This window comes from Antechinus flavipes, chromosome 4, assembly GCF_016432865.1.
Source record: "Antechinus flavipes isolate AdamAnt ecotype Samford, QLD, Australia chromosome 4, AdamAnt_v2, whole genome shotgun sequence".
NCBI classification, from domain to species: domain Eukaryota; kingdom Metazoa; phylum Chordata; class Mammalia; order Dasyuromorphia; family Dasyuridae; genus Antechinus; species Antechinus flavipes.
In genome coordinates, this window is record NC_067401.1 from 12,714,769 (window position 1) to 12,737,477 (window position 22,709).

Consider the following 22,709-nt stretch of genomic DNA (forward strand, 5'->3'; position numbering starts at 1 on the left):
TAGCTAAATAATAATAATAATAATAAGTGTCCTGTGGTGGGTAGAGGACCAAATAGGGACCTGTGACCTAAAAATGTTCTAAAGTGGCTTAGACATTTTTTAGGCACCTTCTACTGCTTGCCTTCAGCATGTTATTGTGGTGATAACAAAGAGAGCCATTGAGGTACAACAATAGCTAAAATTTATATAGTGCTTTGCAGATATTATCTCATCTGATATTCAGAATAACTCTTTGGGATTGGTCCTACTATTAGATCCATTTGAGAGATGAGGAAATAGAAGCACTGAGAGGTTAAAGAGATTGGCCCAATTGCCCAAAAAAGCTGAACTCACTTCTTCTGACTTCAAATCCAACCCTTTTTACTGTGCCACAAAAATCCCTAGGAGATGGAATCACAAAATAAAACTCTGGCCAGAAAAATAATTAAGAAAGGAATGCTGTTACTAGATTTGTCCTTGAGCAGAAACTCAGAGCTGACCTGAGGCCCTTCTCTGCCTAGAGAGCACCAGAACCTCTACCATGTTATTTTCCCACAAGCTCTCCCTTGCTACTACTGCTCAAAGAAATCCTAGCCTCAGGCTGGGTTATCTTGATGGATAAGAATCCTCATACCTGTACAGCCTCAGACCCCTGGCTATACTCTATCCTAGTCATCTGGTATTCTCTTCCCTTCCACTTTTCCTTTTTCCTATCCCAAACCAATAATTGAATCATGCTACTATTGCTTCTAGAAATGACCAATTGACTGCTTTGTGACTACCCACCATACTTGCGAGACTTTCCAAGCCAAATCATTCTATGGCCTCAAATGAGTTGTTTCCATCTTACAGTAAAAGTTTTTTTTTTTTTTAAACTATTCCATCTACCTTGTAGCATTGAACGATGCTCTAACCTGCCTGATAAGCTTCAATTCAACAAGAACTACCTCTAACCTGCCTGATAACTTCAATTTAACAAGAATTCCTCCCATAAATGTGTTTGTTGCTAACATTTGTCTCAAGTTTAAAGAAGTTATTGTGAAATAAATAAACGTGTGATCATGCTACATCCTATGGTCCTAGCTTACTCTTTCTCTACAGCTCATTTTGGTGGGAGAAAGAGGTTCAACAGAAGTCCTTAAAGACTATATTCTTTACAAGCATCCTAAATATTGTGGCAAGCTTCTGTTCTTGACAAAGCAAATATATGTTTCTTGCTTCTGACCACTGCTTATAATTTAGCAATTCTTACATTCCCTCCAAATACCACGTTACTGGATTTTTTCCCATTATGTTCCATTACCATGTACTTCGGTTAACTCAGTTGCAGAATTTCCAGTCTTGAACTTTTTTTTTTTCTGTTTTTATTTGAGCATGATGTCCTATCATTTCAATTTTCTTCTCTCACAATGGATTCTTTAAGAAGCATGGTTGTTTTAGAGATGGGAGATGCTGGACAGTGCTGTCATAAGCAAGGTCCATGTGAACAAGGTCTGGAGAAAGCATATGAAATTGCTTTATTGGATCAGACTGTGGCAATTAGTTGATTGCCTCTTTAAAAAGCTGATTTGTTCAGTATTTTAAAAAAATTAATAACCCGTTCTTTGGAATATTTTGAAGTTTTGAGAAATGATTTTGGATGCAATGAGGTATGTCATATGAACAATAAACTCACCGTGACCTGAAAAAAATAAAAATTAAAAAAAGAAGGTAAGTTCCTTGAGGATAGGGACTATTAATATTTTAAATTTGTACCTTTGGTACATAGTACAATGCTTAGAATTATACAAATATTAAAAAATCGTTCTTTTTTTTCATTTGGTTCATTCTTTAACTTGTTAATTCATTCACTATTTCTTTCTACTTCTATTATTGCCATTGTTAATAATAGAGTAGACACTGCACAGCTTATTGTGGCAGGTTGCAAAAATTTATCACTTATAAAATAGCTAAGAAGTCATAATCAAAGGTACAAAACTATGCAGCAGAAACCCACTATTCATCCTGCATTAATTAACAGATTGCTCTCTACTACAGATATAAGCACTAGTATTTTTATAAATTTGACAAAATCTATTGCACTTAGAGCACCATCAAAGACAGAAGTGTTGTACATAATTGATGAGACATAAGAACAATGTTCTTAATTGATGTTGTCAGAGCAAATACTCAGAACCTCCATATTACATGGGAAAAAAAGCTGTCAAAATATAGACACCTAGTGGGAGAAAGCAAAACCATTTGGGAACAATCTGGAGTGGCTCTCATCCCTCTTTGTGCCCAACTCTTTGTGAACCCAATTTTGGGGAGAATTTTTTTTTGGCAGAGAGACTAGAGTTTTTTTTGTTTTTTTTTTTTAGCTCTAGAGGAACAAACTGAGGCAAATGGATTAAGTGACTTGACTAGTATCACACAGTTATTAAGTGTCTGAAGCCATATTTGAACTCAGGAAAATGAGTCTTCCAGATTCCAAGTCCAGTGCTCTATCCACTGTAGTTCCACCAGCTGCCCATTTATGTAATGTTTTATATTAATCACCAGCATTTATATGATGCTGTAGAGTTTGCAGAGCACATCATGTAATTTGATATTATAAGATAGATATTATTGTTATCTCCATTTTATAGATAAGGAAGCAGAGAATTAGAAAAATTATATCAGAGAACTTTCCCTGGATTACACATCCAGTTAGTATTTGAGGCTGCATTTGAAGGAGGTCTTCCTGATATAATATACAGTGCTCAATCCACAATGACAAAGTTATTGTCCCATTAATTCGCATTTCTATTATTCTTTTATGTTTGTTATTCAACAAATTATCACTTAAATAGATTAAATGATCATTCTTTGTTACAGAATAAAAGCATTGGATATAAGCCCATCTTTAGTAGGCTCCTTGAAAGCATCTTTGGGACAGCTGTGATAGCTGACTAGATGGCAGACATGAAATAGGTAGGGGGTGTTATGGATAGACCATTGGCCCTATTGGATCAGTCGCGAGGTCATATCTGGTCTTAGACACTTACGCTAATAAACACAAATAGCTGGGCTTGTCGGTTAACTTCTGCCTCCCTCAGTTTCCTCAATTGTATAGTAGGGATAATAATACCAACCTCTGAGAGTTGTTACTAGGATTAAGTGAAACAATATTTCTAAAGCTTTTAGCACAATGCTTGATACAAAATAGATGCTTAAAATGCCCATTTCTTTCTCCTTTCCCACTTTTGTTAGTATGTTATAATATCCAAAGAATTTTCATTATAACCTTGAGACAAAAGTATTGTTGACTTGACCAAAGTAACAAGTAACATTTCAGCCATGAGACTTTGACCTAGGTCTCCCAACTCCAATTATAGCTCTCTTTTCACTATATATGCTATCTTTCTGACATTAATTTAGCACTTATTATGTACAGTACAGGAGTGCAGGTAGAGAGTTGACCCACTTAGATGGCCATTGAGCAAAGGAAGACCCTGTATCACCACCAATGATAGTGTTGATGAGAGTGTTGATTCCTCTCAATGATTCCTGGGATGGAGGTGAGAAAAGCATATTCTATTTACTTGCTATCATCATCAGAGCTGTTCCATTTATTGCTATTCTGCCCTGATTCTTTCCCAATGGTTAGCAAATTCCATCTACTCTCCTTCTTCCAACAACCCCTTATTGTCAATGACTAAACCATCCCAACATCTACTGCCTGTTCTCTCATTCCCATACATTTCACTCCTACACCTTTAATGTCAAACTCCAGCTCTGCCTGCCCCTTCAATATGCCCTCTGAAATTCTGGTTCCATTATTAGCAAATGTCCCTAGATGTTTCTCTCTTGTTTCTTTCCTCTTCTGTCATTTATGGAGGCATGATTACCCTAATTCTGAGATCTTGATAATTCCATGCTTGACTTTGATAATTCCCAATCTTGACCGTAGAAGTAATAAATTCAACTATACACTAATCTCAACTTTTCTATTCCTGCTCTATTGTCCTTCCCAAAGCCTAGCCTGGGATTCCTTCCACTATCCATCTTCAAAGTATGTGTGCATGTGCTATTGAACATAGTTAGAGGAACTATAAAGATAAAGTTCCCTCCAAATTTATGTTATTTAATCTTAGCTAGGTCTTCAATGGAACAAGATATTTTAGTCCTTTTACTTCTCCCTAATTGATTCTCTAGTGACTCTTCTACCTCTTCCCTTCTCTTCTCTCTTTAAGCTTCCCAACTACTATCTCTTTTACAACACTCTCAGCTGAGGATTTCTTTTCATACTTTCCTCATGAGCTCCCTCTTCTTCCCTTCTCTTCATCTCATATCCCTTTATATCATCTACTTCCTTCTTTTTAGTATGTCTCTGAAAAAGAAGTGACCCTTCTTGTCAAGGTCAATCTTTCTCCTTGTATCCTTACACTTATATTACTCAACTGTGTTCTCCAGCCAATGACAATATTCTTATTCTATCTGTTGCTCTAATCGTCATTCTTTCCCTATCTCTTCATTACTTCCTCATTGTCTACAAACACACTCTATCAAGTCTTAGCGATTGTAGTTTGTCAAGTAATAAACATTTATTAGGAGCCTACCATATGCCAAGCACCGTGCAAAGTGCTCAGGATTTAAAAAAAAAAGGTAAAACCCTTTTGTATCTGTTCCTTTCTCCATCGATCTAGTAACCTATTTCAGATCTTCACCTGGACTTTTACCTGGACTACTGCTATAAGGTTTCTAATTGGTTTCTCTGCTTTGAGCCTCTCCCTCTCCACCATCTTGTTCGTTGATATTCCTTAAGTTTGAAACTATGTCCCTCCCTGGTTCAGGAATCTCCAAGGGCTTTTAATTGCTTTTCAGACTAAACGTTAATTTCTGTTTGGTCTTATAAGCCATTGTCAATCTAACTGCAGTCTACACTGATGGATTAATTGCACCTTACTGTTCTTTATGCATTCAATACTCCAATCAAAGTTACATTCTGTTTCCTATCTCTGCACCTTTGCTCATGTCTGTAATGGAAACCTCTGTCTTATAGAATACACAGTTTTTTTCAAGGGATGATGATTGAAGTGCTCAGTCCTACCTGAGTCTTATTTGGATTCCTCCCAAGTGCTACAACTCTCAGACTAAATTATTTTATATTACATATGTGTAGATATATACACTCATATACATTTTATACTACTTAACTATATGTTGTTTCCTCACTCCCACATAAGCTCCTTGAGGGCAGGGACTGTTTCATTCTGATTTTTTTGTACCCTATACACTTAGCACAATTTCTGGCCTATAGTATATGCTTAAGGAATGATTTTTAAAAGAATGAATTAATAAAAGAATAGTAATATGCTCACCATGACTATGGGGAATATATTAATTGGCAGGAGAATATGGTCTTTGAGTTGGCCACCATCACATATTTCTGAAGTCAAGGCGGCGCATCTTTGGTGAATCTGAGGAGAAAGAGAAAAAATGAGAGAATAAGAGATGAGATGAAGGGAAAGAACTATCTGTGGGTTAGCCATTAGGCAAGATATTGCCCAATTTTCCTCCCTTTAGCAAACTGAATTTCTGGGGCTGCCTATGAGTATCAAGGATGAGCTTTGTTGGGGTTCAGGAGGAAAATTAGTGGTGCTGATTTTATGAGCACCAAAGAATTTTCCAAAGCACTATCAATCAGATGATGGTGGATGGTCTCCTGTCTAATCCTGATTCCCCTAGATGCTATTAGAGTCCTGAACCTTCCTATCACTCCTGTGAGACAATTGCATTAGGTTCTGAGATCTTGGAGAAAAGTGATACAAATTTTCCAACATGGACATCAGAGCCAGATTTAAGATTTAGAACTAAAAGAACCTAGTCCAATACCTCCATTTTATAGATCAAGAAACTAAGGGTTCATGAGACTGATAGAGTTGCCCAAGGTTACACAGGGAGGATACAGCACAAAAAAATATGAATAAGTATCATTTGTCTCTAACTATACTGTCTCTTAAACCCAGCATTTCAGTTCAAAACTATCATCTCAATGTTCTGCTGACTTTTTACAGGGAGGATTTCTTCTTTATCTCCCTTCCCAAGGGATAGAGAGTGTTTTTTTTTTTTTTAAAGAAGTCACTTTCTTCCAAATGGTTAGCCTAGAAATAGGCTATTCTGACTATATCAATAATGAAAGTAACATGAACGATATGATTATATCAAAAGATGCAAAAAAAAAAACCCTATTGACAAAATACACCATTCAGCAACAAATCCTATTTTTTAAAAACCACTAGAAAGAATAGGAATAAATTGAGTTTTTCCTAAAATAATTATCTACCTAAATCTATCTTAACCCAAAAACAAACATTATCTTTAATAGGAATAAATTATAAGCATTCACAATCAGGGATGAAGCAAAAATGTTCCTTATCACCACTATTATTCATTATTACACTAAAAATGCTAATAATAGCAATAAAATAAGAAAAAAAACTGAAGAAATAAGAATAAATACCAATGAAACAAACATAAAATGCTTTTCACACAAATAAAGACAAATTTAAATAATTGGAGAAATATTATTTGCATCAGATTTCAAGCTATATTACAAAATAGTAATCGTCAAAACAATCTGGAACTCACTAAGAAACACAGTAGTTTATAAGTGGAAGAGATTATAGGTACTCAATATATAGTAACATATGATTATAATAATCTATATTTTTATAAACTCAAAGATCCAAGCTTTCTGGATCCAGAAATAAGTTAGTTTTTTTTTTTAAAAAGTAACATGCATTAAAAGAAAATTTGGGAGTTCTAAATTCTCTCCCTCTAACCCCTTTCCCATTCATTGAAAAGGCAAACAATATAGTCCTCATTATAATGTGAAATCATGCAAAATCTATTTCTATATTTCCCAAAATGTTGTCCCCAAAAAGCAAGGAAAATAATATGAAAAACAATTTACTTCAATCTGTACCGAGTTCATTAAAATTCTCTCCAGAGATGGATAGCATTTTTCCTAAGTTCTTTGGAAGTCTTTTGGATCATCATTTTGATCAAAATAGCTAAGCCTTCCCTTTCACAGTTGATCATCCTTACAATACTGTTGTTAATATGTACAATGTTCTCCTGGTTCTGCTCACTTCATTTTGCATCAGTTCATATATGTCTTGCCAGGTCTTTCTGAAACTTCCCCTCATCATTTCTTATAATACAATAGCATTTCATCATAATCACATACCACAATTTATTCAGTCATTCCCCAGTTGATGGTCATCCCCTCAGTTTTCAATTCTTTGTCCTCACAAAGAGAGTTGTTTAAATATTTTTGTAAATAGAGATCCTTTTCCTTTTTCTTTGATCTCTTTGGGATATAGTTAGCAGTGGTCTTGCTGAGTTAGAGGATACGCATAGTTTTATAAATCTTTGGGCATAAGTCTAAATAATTCTTCAGAATGATCGGACTGGTTCACAACTCTACCAACAATGCATTAGGGTGCATGGTTTTCCTCAACCTCTTAAATATTTGTTTTGTTCCTTTTTTAATCTATTAACCAATCTGATAGGTGGGAGGTGGTAACTCTGAGTTGTTTTAATTTGCATTTTTCTAATTATTAGTGATTTAGAGCATTTTTATATAACTATTAATAGCTTTGAATTCTTCCTCTGAAAACTGTCTATTCATATCCCTTGACCCTCAGGCAATGGCTTATTTTTTTTATATATAAATTTTGTTCAGTTTTTTATATAATTGAAAAATGAAGCCTTTATCAGACAAATTTGCTGTCAAATCTGTCTCCTTGGAGCCAGTTTTCCTATTTCCTTCTAATTTTGCCTGTATTAGTTTTGTTTCTTTTATTAATTTCATTAATCAACATTATTCATTTTGTTTCCTATCATACTCTTTATCTTTTGTTTGGTTATGAAACTTCCCTCATCCACAAATCTGAGAGGTAAATTTTTCCATGTTCCCATAATTTGCTTATAACAGTACTCTTTATGTCTAAATCATGTAGCCATTTTGAGCTTATTTTGATATCTAGTGTGAAATGTTGGTCTATATTTAGTTTCTGACACATTGCTTTCCAGTTTTTTTCAGTTGTTTGCCCCCAAAGCTTGGATCTTTGAGTTTATAAAATATAGATTATTATAATCATATATTACTATATATTGAGTACCTATAATCTCTTCCACTTATAAACTACTGTGTTTCTTAGTGAGTTCCAGATTGTTTTAACGATTACTATTTTGTAATATAGCTTGAAATCTGATGCAAATAATATTTCTCCAATTATTTAAATTTGTCTTTATTTGTGTGAAAAGCATTTTATGTTTGTTTCATTGGTATTTATTCTTATTTCTTCAGTTTTTTTTCTTATTTTATTGCTATTATTAGCATTTTTAGTGCAATAGTGAATAATAGTGGTGATAAGGAACATTTTTGCTTCACCCCTGATTGTGAATGCTTATAATTTATTCCTATTAAAGATAATGTTTGTTTTTGGGTTAAGATAGATTTAGATAGATAATTATTTTAGGAAAAACTCAATTTATTCCTATTCTTTCTAGTGGTTTTTAAAAAATAGGATTTGTTGCTGAATGGTGTATTTTGTCAATAGGTTTTTTTTTTTTGCATCTTTTGATATAATCATATCGTTCATGTTACTTTCATTATTGATATAGTCAATTATGCTGATAGCTTCTTGGAATAAATCCATTCTGGTCACAGAGTGTGATCTTTGTGTTATATTTGCTACAGTCTTGTTGCTAGTATTTTATTTAAAATTTTTGCAGCAGAATTCATTAAGGAAATAGGTTTCTCATTTTCTTTCTCTGTTTCTGTTTTCTCTGAGTGATCAAAACTATGTGTTGGTGAAGGAATTTGGTAGGACTTTTTCTTTACCTGTTTTTTCAAGTAGTTTATATAGTATTGGAATTAACTGTTCTTTAAATGTTTAGTAGAATTCATTTGTGAATTCATCTGATCCTGAGAATTTGTTCTTAGAGAGTTCATAATGGCTTGTTCAATTTGTTTTTCTAAGATAGAGGTATTTATATGTTCTATTTTCTATTAATCTGTGCAATTTATATTTTTAAAAAGTATTCACCCATTTCACTTAGACTGTCAATTTGTTGGCATATATTTGGGCAAAGTAACTCCTAATAATTGCTTCAATTTCATCTTCCTTGGTGGCACATTCACCTTTCCATTTTTAATACTTGCAGTTTGGTTTCCTTCTTTCTTTTTTAAAAAAATCAAATCAAAACCAATGGTTTATTTTATGTTTTTTTAAAAGTAAAATCAACTTCTAGTTTTACTTATTAGCTTAATGGACATTTTTTGCTTTCAATTTTATTAACCCATTCTTTGATTTTCAGGCTTGTGTTTCGGTGTTTAAATTTTTTAAATTTGTCCTTTTTTCTAATTTTTTTAGTTGCATGCCCAATTAATCGATCTGCTCTTTCTTTTTTTTATTGATGGAAGCATTTAGAAGTATAAATTTTCCCAAATACTCTTTGCACCCCATAAATTTTGGTATGTTGTCTCATTGTTATTATCTTAATGAAATTGTTTCTGTGTTTCTTTAGAATAAGATTATTTTGAACAAAAAACCTAAGAAAAGATGGACATCTCTGAACACAATCAATAGTATTTGTTTTGTGGGCTTCCTTGAAAGGGAAATTTATTGTTTTATATTGGAATTCTCTCTTGTGTTATGGTGTGCACATGACAATTTTTTTTTGGTTTTCTATTTTGCATTTGTTTTAAATAAATTAATTAGTTAAAATTAAGTTAGATTATTTCATTTAAATTATTTTTATTTATTGAATGTAATTATGATCTCAAAGTGGTACATTTAACAGTTCTGCTTTTTTTGCATTTCTTTGTAAAATTTTTCATGTGCTAATACTTGGCCAATTTTTGACAATATAGACCCAAGAAAAGAATATACTTCTTTCTATTCCCGTTTGATTTTCTCCAGAGGTCTATCATATCTAACTTTTCCAAAATTCTATTTATCGCAACTTCTTTCTTATTTATTTTAGGATTAGATTTATCTAATTCTGAGAATGCTAAATTGAGGACCCTGGATTGTTTTACTGTCTATTTCCTCCTCTAACTCATCTAACTTTTTCTTTAACAATTTATGTGATATATCTTCTGGTGCATATATATTTAATATTGATATTGTTTTGTTGTTTGTGGTACTTTTTTTGCAAAATGTAGTTTTCCTTATTAGATTTATTTTTGCTTTTGTTTTGTTTGAGATTTTATTATATTTGCCTTCTTTACTTCAGCAAAAGTGTACTATAACTTAATCTAGTCTCTTATTTTAACTCCACATGTCTTTCTGTTGCCAATGTTGTGGCTTATAAACAATATATCGTTGGCTTTTGACTTTGAATCCTTTCTACTATCCACCTCACATTTATAGGTAAGTTCATCTCATTCACATTCACAGTTATGATTATTATGTATTTTTCTCTATTGTATTTTCTTCTATTAATCTTTCTCTATTTTTTTTACTCTATCTCTCCTCAAAAGTTTATTTTGCTTCATATCACTGCCTCTCTTAATTTGTTCTCCCTCTTATCACCCCATATTTATTTCTTGGTAAATATTTTACTTAAATTTTTTTGTATCAATATTCATTAGGCATATTGCTCTGTGATTTTCTTTCTCTGCTTTGACTCTTTCTGATTTAGATATCAGCACTTTATTTGTGTCAGAGAAGGAAAAAAATAACTACTTCTCAAAATAATTTACATAATATTGGAATGAGTTGTTCTTAAAATGTTTAGTAGAATTCACTTGTAAATCCATTTGACCCTGGAGGTTTTTTCTTAGGGAGTTCATTAATGGCTTTTTCGATTTCTTTTTTTTTTTTATGGGACTATTTAAATCATTTATTTCCTCTTCTGTTAATCTGAGAGGTGTGAGCTATCACTTCACACTTCTCAAATTGGCTAAAAGGACAGGAAAAGATGATAAATGTTGGAGAGTATGTGGGAAAAAGCATTAATGCATTGTTGTTCATTCTGGAACTATGCCAAAAGGGCTATCAAATTGTGCATACCCTTTGATCCAGAAATGCCATTACTAAGTCTTTATCCCAAAGAAATCTTAAAGGAGGAAAAAAGGACCCACATGTGCAAAAACGTTTGTAGCAGCTCTTTTTGTTGTAGCAAAGAATTGGAAAATGAATAGATATCCATTAATTGGGGAATGACTGAACAAGTTGTGGTTCATAAAGGTAATGGAATATTATTGTTCTATAAAAAATGATATTAGAGCTGACTTTAGAAAGGCTTGGAAAGCTTTACATGAATTAACGCTGAGCAAACCAAGCAGAACCAGGAATATATTGTACACAATAAAAACAAAAATGTGCGATAATGAACTATAAAAGACTTGTTTGTTCTCAGTCGTTCAGTGATCCAAAGCAATCCTAAAAATAGACTTTGGACAGAAAAGGTCAACTGCATCTAGAAAAAAGAACTACAGATATTGACTGCAAATCAGCACATGTTATATTCACTTCTTTTTTCTTTTTTTTCTCTCTCACTGTTTTTCCCCTTTGCTCTGATTTTTCTCTTCCAACATGGGTCATTATATCACTGAGAAACCATTATTTGTTGTAGGATTAAATCAATTCTAAACTAGATTTAAACATTGTCTTCTCAATTCCACTTAGTAACTTGTTTCAAATTCTGGCCCATAACATCTCCTTGTAGGATTAGATCAAGCATACTGAACCATGCTAAATTAGATAATTATTATTTCTATCAATTCCACTGACTTTGTACCTTGTAAGAATCCTAACAACATCCAGAGTGGGGGAGCTCTTATCTCTTGAGTCATTTCATATCATTGCTGGACAGCTCTGTCTCTACTTCTATCTTTTAAAAAACAAGCAAAATTTTAAGCAACTACCTTCAGCCTAGGCAATAACTCACCGTGATCTGGCACCACACACAGTGGATTGAAGCCCCTGGCTGGCAGCATTTGATGGCTTTGTTGCAAATATCACAGTTCAAAGAGTTATTCCCTTCCATCCATACATGCTGCATTACCTGCATAAGGAAAAGGAATAATATTAGGTAGTCAAATCAATGAGGGAAGAATCAGGGGTTGGATTGTCTCATAGTAACTGAATTAGAGAGTCTTAGGTCTGGAAGGGCTCTAGAGTCTCAGGCATTTTTGAGGCCAGTAAGTCCAGGGTCTCATTTATCTCCTAGTAGGGGATGGTTATAGAGCTAACAGTCCTTCCAGCAAAGTTCAGACTGTTTTTCTTCATACTCTTAACTCTAAATCTTCCTCCTTTTCCTTCTCCAGATAATACTGTTCTGGAAAACTGTACTACAGGTTTGAGTTTGTATCAAGTCCTTTTTTCAAGGCTTGAAGAAATATAATGCCCAGCATCTATAGTAACTTAATCCCTAGCCTCCCTTGAAAGGGGGCCAGAAATTTGAATGGAATTAAAAATATAATTTCATTGACATAGACAGCTCCCAAAAAGGAAACAATCAGCTAGATGCCTGCTGAGGTCCCTTCCAACTTTATAATTCTATGATTCTGTGATAAGAGGGATTGGAAAACTAAATTGAAACACCAGAATCATCATCAGAGGCCACAGCATCACTTACCTCAGTGTCTTTCCTAGATTTTGCGTAAGTGCTGATGCATGGAGGGATGTTTTCATTTATACAACTTGAATGGACTACATATTTACAATCTGAAAAGAGAGAAGAAGGATACTACTGTGAGTTTACCTAATAGTGGCATAAGACAATCAACCATTCGATTATTTTTTGCAGTGCTAGTGCCTCCACAACCACAGGGTCATCAGTTACAATACAAAGCCAGGTGCAGGAAAATCTGTGACATTATTTGTTGATGACTAAAGTAACTATTGGTTTTTGGGCTTCTCAAAGCCCAGCCCTGTTCATGATGCCCCAGTCAAGCCATTGAGGGGTCAGGGGAAGATATAGAAAAGACATTTCCAGGGTGATAAGAGTGAACATCCCTGCTGTTCTGTCTCTTTCTCTTCTAATCTGCGAATTAAGAAACAGAAACAACTCAGAAACAGGAAAACCTGAGGTCAATAACAGAGGAAAGAATAGTCTCTAGATTCATTGAAACAGAGTTCAAATCCCACTTCTGCCACTTATTTGTATGACTGGTGAAGCTTGTTTTTCATTTGTAAAATGAGGTATCTGAACTAGACATTCCTAAAAGTCCCTTCCAGTTCTCAACTATGACCTTATAATTCCTTTAGATTTTCTTTTCCTCATCTCACCAATGCGTGGGCTGGACTAGATGGACTCTGATATCCTTTCCAGTTCTGACATTTGTATTCTATGATTCTGAATCAATTCTGACCCTAAGGTAAGTCACACTGCCCACTGGCCCAGGCAACTCTCTGAGACTCTTAACTGAGGAGCAGCTGCTGTCTTCAATTGGTAGAGGGCATTTCCACATAAATCATAAACCTAATCTTGACTTTCAAATCCCACTCCCCCAAACCAAATACCCCAGAAAAGGCCACAAGACCTCAAAGACATTAGAATGGGTTTAAATGAAATTGGGCTTCTGGCAAGAAATAAGTTTTATAAAAGTACTATATAGAATCTGAGACACTCATAGTTTCCTTCTATAGGTTGAGACTGCTCAGGGAAACTGGAGGCCACATCAGTGAGACACTGGATGGGGATGGTTTCTTAGATATTTATTGATCAGAAGGTTGCTTTTTTCACTTTTAGGGAAAGCTTAATTATAATCATAAGATCATAAATTTGGAATAGGAAAAAACTTCATATGTTTCTTTATTTTCCAAATTAAGAAACTGAAGCTCAGAGTGAGTGTCACGGTAGTGTTGGAATCCTTACTAACTGCTAACTAATTAGAGTTGATCTAATCTTACAAGAAGATGTTTTGGCCAGAACCTGAAACAAGGTACTAAGTAGAACTAATCAATACAAAGCTTGTGTTCACACCTTTACTCACTGGAGTCCACAAGTATGCTAGCTTCACAAAGTAGACTTTCTACTTTCAGGGAGTCCACACCTCCCTTAAAGCTCATTGGGCCAGAGAGCACTATGGGAGAAAACCCATAATCCCATTCTCTCAGAAGAGGCAGATAAAAGGCCAGCGATGAGGGATCTATGGCAGAATACATTTTTTCCTCTTGGCTGGCTGATCGCGCTGGACTCCAGAGGAACGACTCTGGTGCAGAGAACACTTTGACGGATTTCAGTGGAGCTACGCCAGAAGCCCTCTCTCCGCGGCAAGTTGGTGGCTGGGCTCCCCAGAAGGAGATAAGAGAGACCTTCCATCTCTGTCTTGGTTGGAGGCAGAAGAAAGCAGAGGCAGAGGCTGAAGGACAGAACCTTTGGATTTGGAGACATCCAAAGGGCTCCAAGCCTCTAAACCGGCTTTGCCTTGAGAAGAACAGGAACTCCAACATTTGAACTCATAACACGGTAGGTTCTCAATAATGCTTGTGGATAAATTGAGTGTCTGAGGTCAAAACTACTAGGGTTTGAAGCCAGGTATTTCTGAGTCTAAGTCTAATTCTCCACACATTGCTCCATGCTGCCTTATTTTTACTTATATTTCTTGGCAAAAGTGGAAGCTATTACTCTACCAGAAACTTCTTATACTCTCTGACAGGAAGCTCCTATATTCTATTTGGTCAAAGCTGAGTGCTTATGTTCCATATTCCAAAGGACCTGAGAGTATTTTATCTAATCATCGGTATAAATCATCACTCAGCCAGCAAGAGGAGAATTTTCAGAGTGTAGGCTTATTTTGAATTAAATGAAAATGAGTTGCTACCGTTCAGTTCTTTGTTGATCACCTCTGATTCAATCTTTGACTTTCTTCGGGACTTTCTTGGAAAATATACTGGAATGGCTTGTTATTTCTTTCTCCAGCTCATTTTGGAATCTGAAGCAGAGTGAAATGACTTATCCAGAGCCACATAGCTAGTAAATGTCTGAAGCTAGATTTGAACTCAGGAAGATTAAGTCTTCTTGACTCCAGGCTCAGTGCACTATGTGCCCCCAGATGCCCCAGATGGAAATGAAAAGAGAAGGCAAAGTGGAATAAAATGAGGATAAAAACATTGGCACATGGAATGGAGATCCCCTCTCTTGGATATTAGAAGGAAAATATAAGGGCTATTTAATGAATAACCCACTTCCTGGAAAGGGGAGGGAGGAGTTTGGACTGGAGCATATCCCATGGAGCATGCATGGTGATGGCCTTATCAATGGATCTTTTTGGCAGTCCAATGTCATCATTTGAGAGTCCATGGTGTAGGAAACAGATGAGTCCAAAAGACCTAGATTCAACTTTTGCTTTTGACATATACTTGCCATATGATCCTCTGTGACCCAAGTTGGTTCAACACCCTACAATGCAGCACAGGTGGCAATCTGCATTGGTGAGGAGTTTTTTCATTCAGAAATTCCTTACATAGATAAAACCACAGCCAAAAAGCATTAATTAAATGCCTATTATGTACCAGGACAGCCTGGGTTAAGCCCTAAAGACACAAAGACAAAAGTAAAATTGTTCATGCCCTCAAGGGGCTTCTATTTTAACCTGATTTCATGGTACAATGCTTGCTCAGCAATGAGTAGTTCCAGTTGTCGCATATTTCAGAAATTTAATTGAGGTTCCCTCCATTGATAGAGAACACAGGCTCTGGATTTTAGATTCCAGGTGACTGTTAATGGTTTCTGTGATCAAGATACTCATCACTCTATGGTCACTTTGATGGTGAAATTCTTTGAACTTAACTAGACTGGTCCTCAGATAATATAATGCAGCCCATAATCAGGTCCACCTCGGTGGTACCTAAGAAAGCCTGAAGCCTGGGGACACCATGGTGTCACATTGAAGAGGGCTTTAGGGCACCAAAAGAAGGCTTTAGGGGAATACTTCCCATAAGAAGATGGCAGAGTGGTCACTTGACAATTGACTTTCAAAATAGCAGCTCCCATGTCAGTTGTGACCACCTTCATTGCCATTGTAAAAGTACAGTCTGTCTAAGAGGCTATTTGGCGAGTACCTAGATATCCTTTGGAACATCCAAAGCTCTGAATGGGGGAGACAAACAGAAGAGGTAGCCTGGACTCACATGAGCAACGCAGGGCTTGTTTCCGCATTCCTGTCAGCATTAAGTGGCAAAAATGGCAGAAGGCTGGCTTTTTGAAATACTTTAGCTTCCAAGAGTGATGGCCATCTTCATTCACATTCTACAGATACAAATAAATACAGACATGGATGAAATGCTAGGAAAAAAGAGAAGAGCAATTGTCCCCATCATTAGTCTCATCCTTCCTTCTTTGTCCCCCTCCCTCTTGCAAGATGCTCTTTACAATTTTTGGAAATGCAATCACAGGACAGAGATGTCATCCTCATGGCAATGATATGAGTCCCACTAGTCTATCTATTTTCAGTGGAAAGAAGGCTGGATTTGGGACCAGAAGTCATCAGTTAAATCCTGTCTGTGCCACTTGTAACTTTATGAGTGTTTATTCTGCAGTTCTCTCAGTTTCTCATCTTTAAAATGAACAGTCCCTTTTAAGATCCCTTCTAGTTTTAAACTTCCAATTTTATATACTGTGAACAAAGGGGAACGAGGGATTTATCATCCTTGATCCTTTAAGTGTCTCCTCACTCAGAGTCTGGAGAACCAGTATAACACGAGACAGAACAAAATGGAGACCACATGGGCTGATGAAATCTTAGACTACATTAAGAGAGGGACAATGCCCATTTGTTAATTGCACTCCATTCTTAACAGACCACATCTGAATTTTGAAAATTAGTCTACTTGAGGGATACAGCACAAATAATTATAGTACAAAATAGAACATGGCAATGAATAAATTATATGGATATAAAGTACTATTTGAGGTCCAAGGAAAGATAGATTTGTTTCTAAGATGAGTCAGGGGAAAGGCTTCATGGAGATGAGAGGGTAATTAATATTAGGTTGTTTTATTTAAGTGCTAATATTTCTCCATGATCCATTCTTTTCCTCATTTTGATAGACATTGGGAGGATAGCAGTTTCTGAAGAGCTTGATTAAGGTAGTCAGCCCCAAGACATCTGCTTATCAGCCTGGGCCAACACCTTATTTCTGTTTATCCAGTAAGTAGAAGCCAGTTTGAGCTAAACTCTACCCTGGGGATGACTCATGTCCTTGCTTTCTAACCTGATTTGGGGTAACTTGGTCTCCAAAAGAAAAGCCAAAGCCCGGGGAAACCTAACTGTGTAAAATTGCTGGAGACAGCTGTCTTTCAGGAGGCAATTGGAATTCCTTCAGTTGGAATCAGCCACAGCTAAAGGCCAACCCATCCCCGAATCAGAGTTGCTTTACATTTGTGGGCTGTGGGGGAACGTCTCAGTGATGTCCTGTCAGGGTGTTCAGAAGCAAAGTATTCCACGATGTAAAGTGCCCCATGACCCTCAGAAGGGGTCTTGGGGAACCTAGAGCCCCCCGTAACTCAATTTATTGATTAGTGCTAACCTAACTAATAAATTGATTACATCATGCTCAGAACTTTTTCTATCAGAATTTTATTTGCACAGAGCAAGTGAAATTGGGTATTATATTTTGGAGTGCCGCAGTTTAGGAAAGACAAGGATAAACTAGAGAACATGTAGTTGAAGGGGACCTGAAGAGGATAACTAGGAAAATGAACATCTTCGAGACCTTCCCTCGATAAAAAATCAGTTGGAGAAGCCTTAAAAAGGGATGGAGGAAGAAGACTTAAGAGGGGCAAATGACAGCAGCTTGAAAATATTTGAAGGCTTGTTAGTCAAAGACTTGACTAGCTAAAGATTAGATTTGACTTGCTTGGCTCCCAAAGAGAGAACTAAGGGTAGATGAGTGAGGAAATGCAGAAGAATCAGGATTTTGTTTTATATAAACACTCTTTTTTAAAGCTAGCTCTGTCTCTAAATGCTATAGGCCATTTCAAGAAGCTGCCCCCTCACTAGGAGATTTCTAGCAAAAACTGGAAGATCACTTGTTGACAGATACATATTGGAGATCCCTCCACTAGAAGGTGAGTTCTCAAGGACAGGGACTGTCTTTTGCTTCTTTTTGTATTTCCAGTGCTTAGTATAGTGCCTGGCACATAGTAGGTGCATATATATATATATGATGTATTGATTCTGCATCAGGGTTCTCGAGTGAAAAAACTAGTAATACTTGGGTTTTGTGAATCCACTATCTCTGGATAAAGTACAATGTAAAGAAAATGAATGGCTATTGGTAAAGAAACTGGAAGGATTTAGCCATTATGAATTCCAGGCACCAAATATAGTTGACCCGTTCAACAACTCTTACTGGAAGCAAGGGAAATATCCCCTGCTCTTTTCTCCCTGTGAGATTTTAGGGAAGTAATCTAAACTCCTAGGATCTCAGCTTCTACATCTGTAAAATGAGAAGGTTGGACTTGTCTCTAAGGTGCCACGATCCCATCATCTTTCCTCCGTCTCTTTGGATCAGTTTCCTCATTTATAAAAATAAAGGATTTTCATTGAATCAAGGGTTCTTAATCCTTTTGTGTCATAGACACCAGACTGTAAGCTCTATGAAGGCAAAAATCAAGTCTTATGTAACCTTTTCCATTTGGTTCTGTTTCTTTCCTTTCAACATGTATTATTACCCCACTACAAATAGGGGCATCTAGTTGGTACCACAGTGCACAGAACACTCTCCCTGGAGTCAGGCTGATTCATCTTTCTGAGTTCAAATCTGACTTCAGATACTTACCAGCTGTGTGGTCCTGGGAGAGTAATAGAACTCTGTTTGCCTCAGTTTCCTTATCTGTAAAATGAGCTGGAGAAGAAGGTAGCAACCACTCAAATATCTTTGCCAAGAAAACCCCAAATGGGATCACAGAGAATAAGACACAACTGAAAATGACTTCATAGGAAAAATTATAAACAATTCTTGTCTTCAAAGAGCTTTCACTCATGTAAGCTGCCCATTCTCCCTGCCCATTCCTGGTACACTGTTGTGCATATTGCCATTTATTATTAATAACAATATTAATTAATGATCACGGAACTGAATGACTTTGAAATACTATGTAGTAGGGCGGGGGCACAATTTTCTGGGCAGGAATCCACATTCCTTTCCATTATTATTGAGAAATCTCCCCCAAGGCCATCGTGATGATTAATTCAGGCACTGAACTTGAGATTTTATTTACAAAAGTGGAAAAAAAGGTTGTTTTTTTCCGGGCATGTGAAGTGAATGAAATGTGGTTTCACTGCAGGCTCCCGAAGGCTCCTTATTTGTAAGTCGGTTTAATCCACATGGAGCTTAAGTGATTAGTCTAAATTTACTCAGAACATTCTCTGTATCCACTAATAGCTCTTGTCATCTCCTGGCCATATTTCCAGCCCAGGAGGACTCTGTTCAGTTGCTTCAATCATGTCTAATTTTTCCTGACTCCATTTGAGGTTTTTCTTGGCAAAGACAATGGAATGGTTGGCCATTTCCTTCTCCAGCTCGTTTTTACAGATGAGGAAATGAAGGCAACTAGGGTGAAGTGACTTGCTCAGGGTCATCCGTCTATTAAGTGTCTGAAGCCACACTGGAACTCAGAAAGAGTCTTCTGGCACTCTGTGCACTGTGGTGCAAAGAAATACGGTAGTATTCTACAAAGATCGATGGATTATGTATTCTGGGCTCTTGCAGCTCACGCATGGGATGGTGGGTCCTGGAATTGGGGTACTTGGGTTCAAATACCACCTCTCTCACCTGTGCAACCAGGGACAAGTTGTTTCATCTCCCAGGACCTCAGTTTGTTGTAATGTTGTAAAATGAAAGATTGGTCTAAAATCCCTTTGGGGTGAAGTAGAGAAAGGTAGGGAGCACAGTAGATAAAGCACTGGCCCTGAAGTCAGACAGAACTGAGTTCAAGTTCATCCTCAAAAACTTGACATTGTGTGACTCTGGGCAAGAACTTAACTCTGATTGCCTTGCAATAAACAAGTGAGTAAATTCCTTTTATTTGTAGATCTACACTCCTCTAATACTGATACAATTATTTTAGGATTATGTAATATAATCCCCAAATTAATTATATCCATTCCTAAAGTCACTTCACTTCCTTGGACCTCAGTTTCTTCATCTGTAAATTAGGGAGTTGGACTGGATGACTTCTGAGGTCTTTTCTAGATCTACGAGTCTATGTTTTTTATTTTATCCTCAAAATCATAGGAAGTCATTGAAGATTTTTGAATTGAGGTTGGGGGTGGTATATGACATGTCTACATCTGTCTTTGGGCAACATCAGTTTGGTAGTTGTGGGGAGGATGTGAGAAGGGGGCAAACATCTGCCTAAGGGAGATTCTTCAGTCCAGGACAGATATAATTAGCAAAAACTTGCGATGTTTTATTGGCTCCCAAGTAAGGAGGAAGCATTCCCCTAGATGGAGACCTCTTAGCAGGTGTCTGAGAGCATGGATGTCACTATTTAGGCACCGTATCCAAACTTGAGCTGCTGACATGGACTCCTTTAAAATTCTCCCCCAATAGAATGTAAGCTTCTTATTGGCAGGAACCAATTTTTTGTCTTTATGTTCTAAGTGCCTGAAACACAACAGGTGCTTGTTAAATGTTTGTTGGATTGCTAGATTAATTTAATAGGACAACCACCTACAACCTCACCTAGGCAGGACTGATTTTTTTTTTTACTTGCTAATGTAAGGAGGGCAATTGACCTTCCCTCTACCTCTCATGGGAAGTGATTCCCAATAACCCAGATGGAATCCACAACCAGAAGAGAAGGGAGCACCAGGGGTGAAGTTACTCCCTTTTAAGCATTGCCAAGGTCATAAAATCCATAGAGATATAAGGGGATCTCAAAGGCCACCTAGTCCAAAATTCTCATTTTACATATGAGGAAACTGAGATTCATGGAAATGAGGTGATTCAGTCCTGGTTCCCTGCATGGACCACAAGTTCTCTCCCCCTCCTGGCCACCCTGTGTTCTGGATACACTCCAGGACATAGTGTTATAAAATCAGAGCTGGAAGGAACCTGGTCTGGAATCGAGGTTCCAAGATTCATGGGACAGGAATTGTATCAGTTGAGATGACATGGCTAGATTAAGTGTGGACTGAGTATGGGGGACAATACCCTACATCAATAAAACCACCCATCTACTGATCTATTAAAGGAGGATTGTAGAATCATAGATTTGGAGAAGGAAGGGACCTTGGAGTTCATCCTGGCCTCATTTAACAGATAAGGAAAGTGAGACCCAGAGAAAAGAATTAACTTGGCCAAAGAGACACAAAGTGTAAATAGAAGAAAAGTAAAAATTGAGCCCAGATTCTCTGGCTCCAAATGATTACTATTTGCACTAAACCATATTACCTTAGGGTTTTTTAAGTCCTAAAGTAAAGCAATAGGATTGCTAATCTTAAAAAAAGTTTTCTCCCAAAAAGATGCCTCTTAAAAAAGATCCTGTGAACACCTTACTTAGTTCGGCTTCATAAATAGATATTTCTGTTTTCTCAGTATTAATAAACTGGATGACCATTTTCTCCAAATTTAGAGGATGACTTGTGGAGGTGAGTCAGGAACTTTCTGTAAGACTGTCCTGTGTCTCCCTAATCATGAGATGGTCAGCGCTACAAATTCCCCCAGCTGACAATTTGTAACTGGTGACAATTAAAGGGTTAACAGAGGAAAGACAAATTGGTCTATTGTGGTTTTGAAAAAAAAAATCTCAGAGAAAATACAGGCTATGGGGGGAATTACATTTAGACACCTTTGGGTCTAAAGCTAACTCAAGAATATGATGATGATAGCTATAGGGGCAAGAATACAGGTTCCTTCTGCTATTATCTGTGTCACCTTAAGAAAGTCCTTTTACTACTCTAGGTTTAATTTTTTTTTAACCTGTGAAATATAGGAATTAAACTATATGGTTGGAATTATGCCACAGTTCCCTTTTATTATCCTGACTCAGTTTCCCTAATTATCCCTGACTCAGTTTCCCTAAATTGTCCCGCCTCAGTTTCTAATTGTTCTGTTCAATCCTGCAAAACCACCCCTCCCTTTTAGTCATCAGAATATCTGATAAGGATAAAAGATCTTATATCTTTAGATATCAGAATGCCTCTCCCCATCTCTGATCTATCAGAATATCAGATACTGTTTTATCAAGATGCCTCTTCCCAGCTCTGGTGGCTCACCCCACACTGTCAGAGTCCCGTTCTCATTCTTAGCACCCTGACTTCACCCCTGCCTCGGTCTACCCCCTGTGTCTGAGCCACGTGTATATATATCATTGAGAACTCCCATAGTTTGCTGGATTCTTGGAGACGATAGTCTCATTCAGCACTGGGACCAAACCATGGATCCACTTGGTCCCAGTAAATCTCTCCCCCCCCCTTTTTTTTTAGGCCGATTTTCTTCTCAGTTTCTCTGGCATTACAGAATCACAAGATGAAAATTAATGATCATTTTCCTTTCATCTTACAATTCCAAGAAAAGAAATAAAATTTTCCCTTTCATCTTACACTTCTGTGGTTTACTTAAGCAAAGGAAGGCAGCCTGATGCATCAGTCAGCCCCAATTCACTCAGACAAGGACGCTTGTCACAGGACAAGATTTGGCTGCAAGATTCTCTAGGACGTGGCCTTGTTGAAGGCCTTGACCTCAACTTGCCGATCTGAACAATGAATATGGACAGATGGCGACTAAGCT

The 22,709-nt window shown here is 36.7% G+C and overlaps 1 protein-coding gene across 8 annotated transcripts in view; it reads right to left on the reverse strand.

Annotated features, from left to right (window-relative positions):
* The window catches only part of DGKG (diacylglycerol kinase gamma), a 257,067-nt gene that overhangs the window by 186,849 nt on the left and 47,509 nt on the right, over positions 1–22,709 (reverse strand). For all 8 annotated transcript variants that reach the window (XM_052000062.1, XM_052000065.1, XM_052000064.1 and 5 more), the window contains 4 exons: positions 16,101–16,218; positions 12,601–12,689; positions 11,911–12,027; positions 5,322–5,420 (listed from right to left, as the gene is read on the reverse strand). In XM_052000062.1, the coding sequence (XP_051856022.1) occupies positions 5,322–5,420; positions 11,911–12,027; positions 12,601–12,689; positions 16,101–16,218 (423 nt within the window). The remainder of the gene's footprint in view (positions 1–5,321; positions 5,421–11,910; positions 12,028–12,600; positions 12,690–16,100; positions 16,219–22,709) is intronic.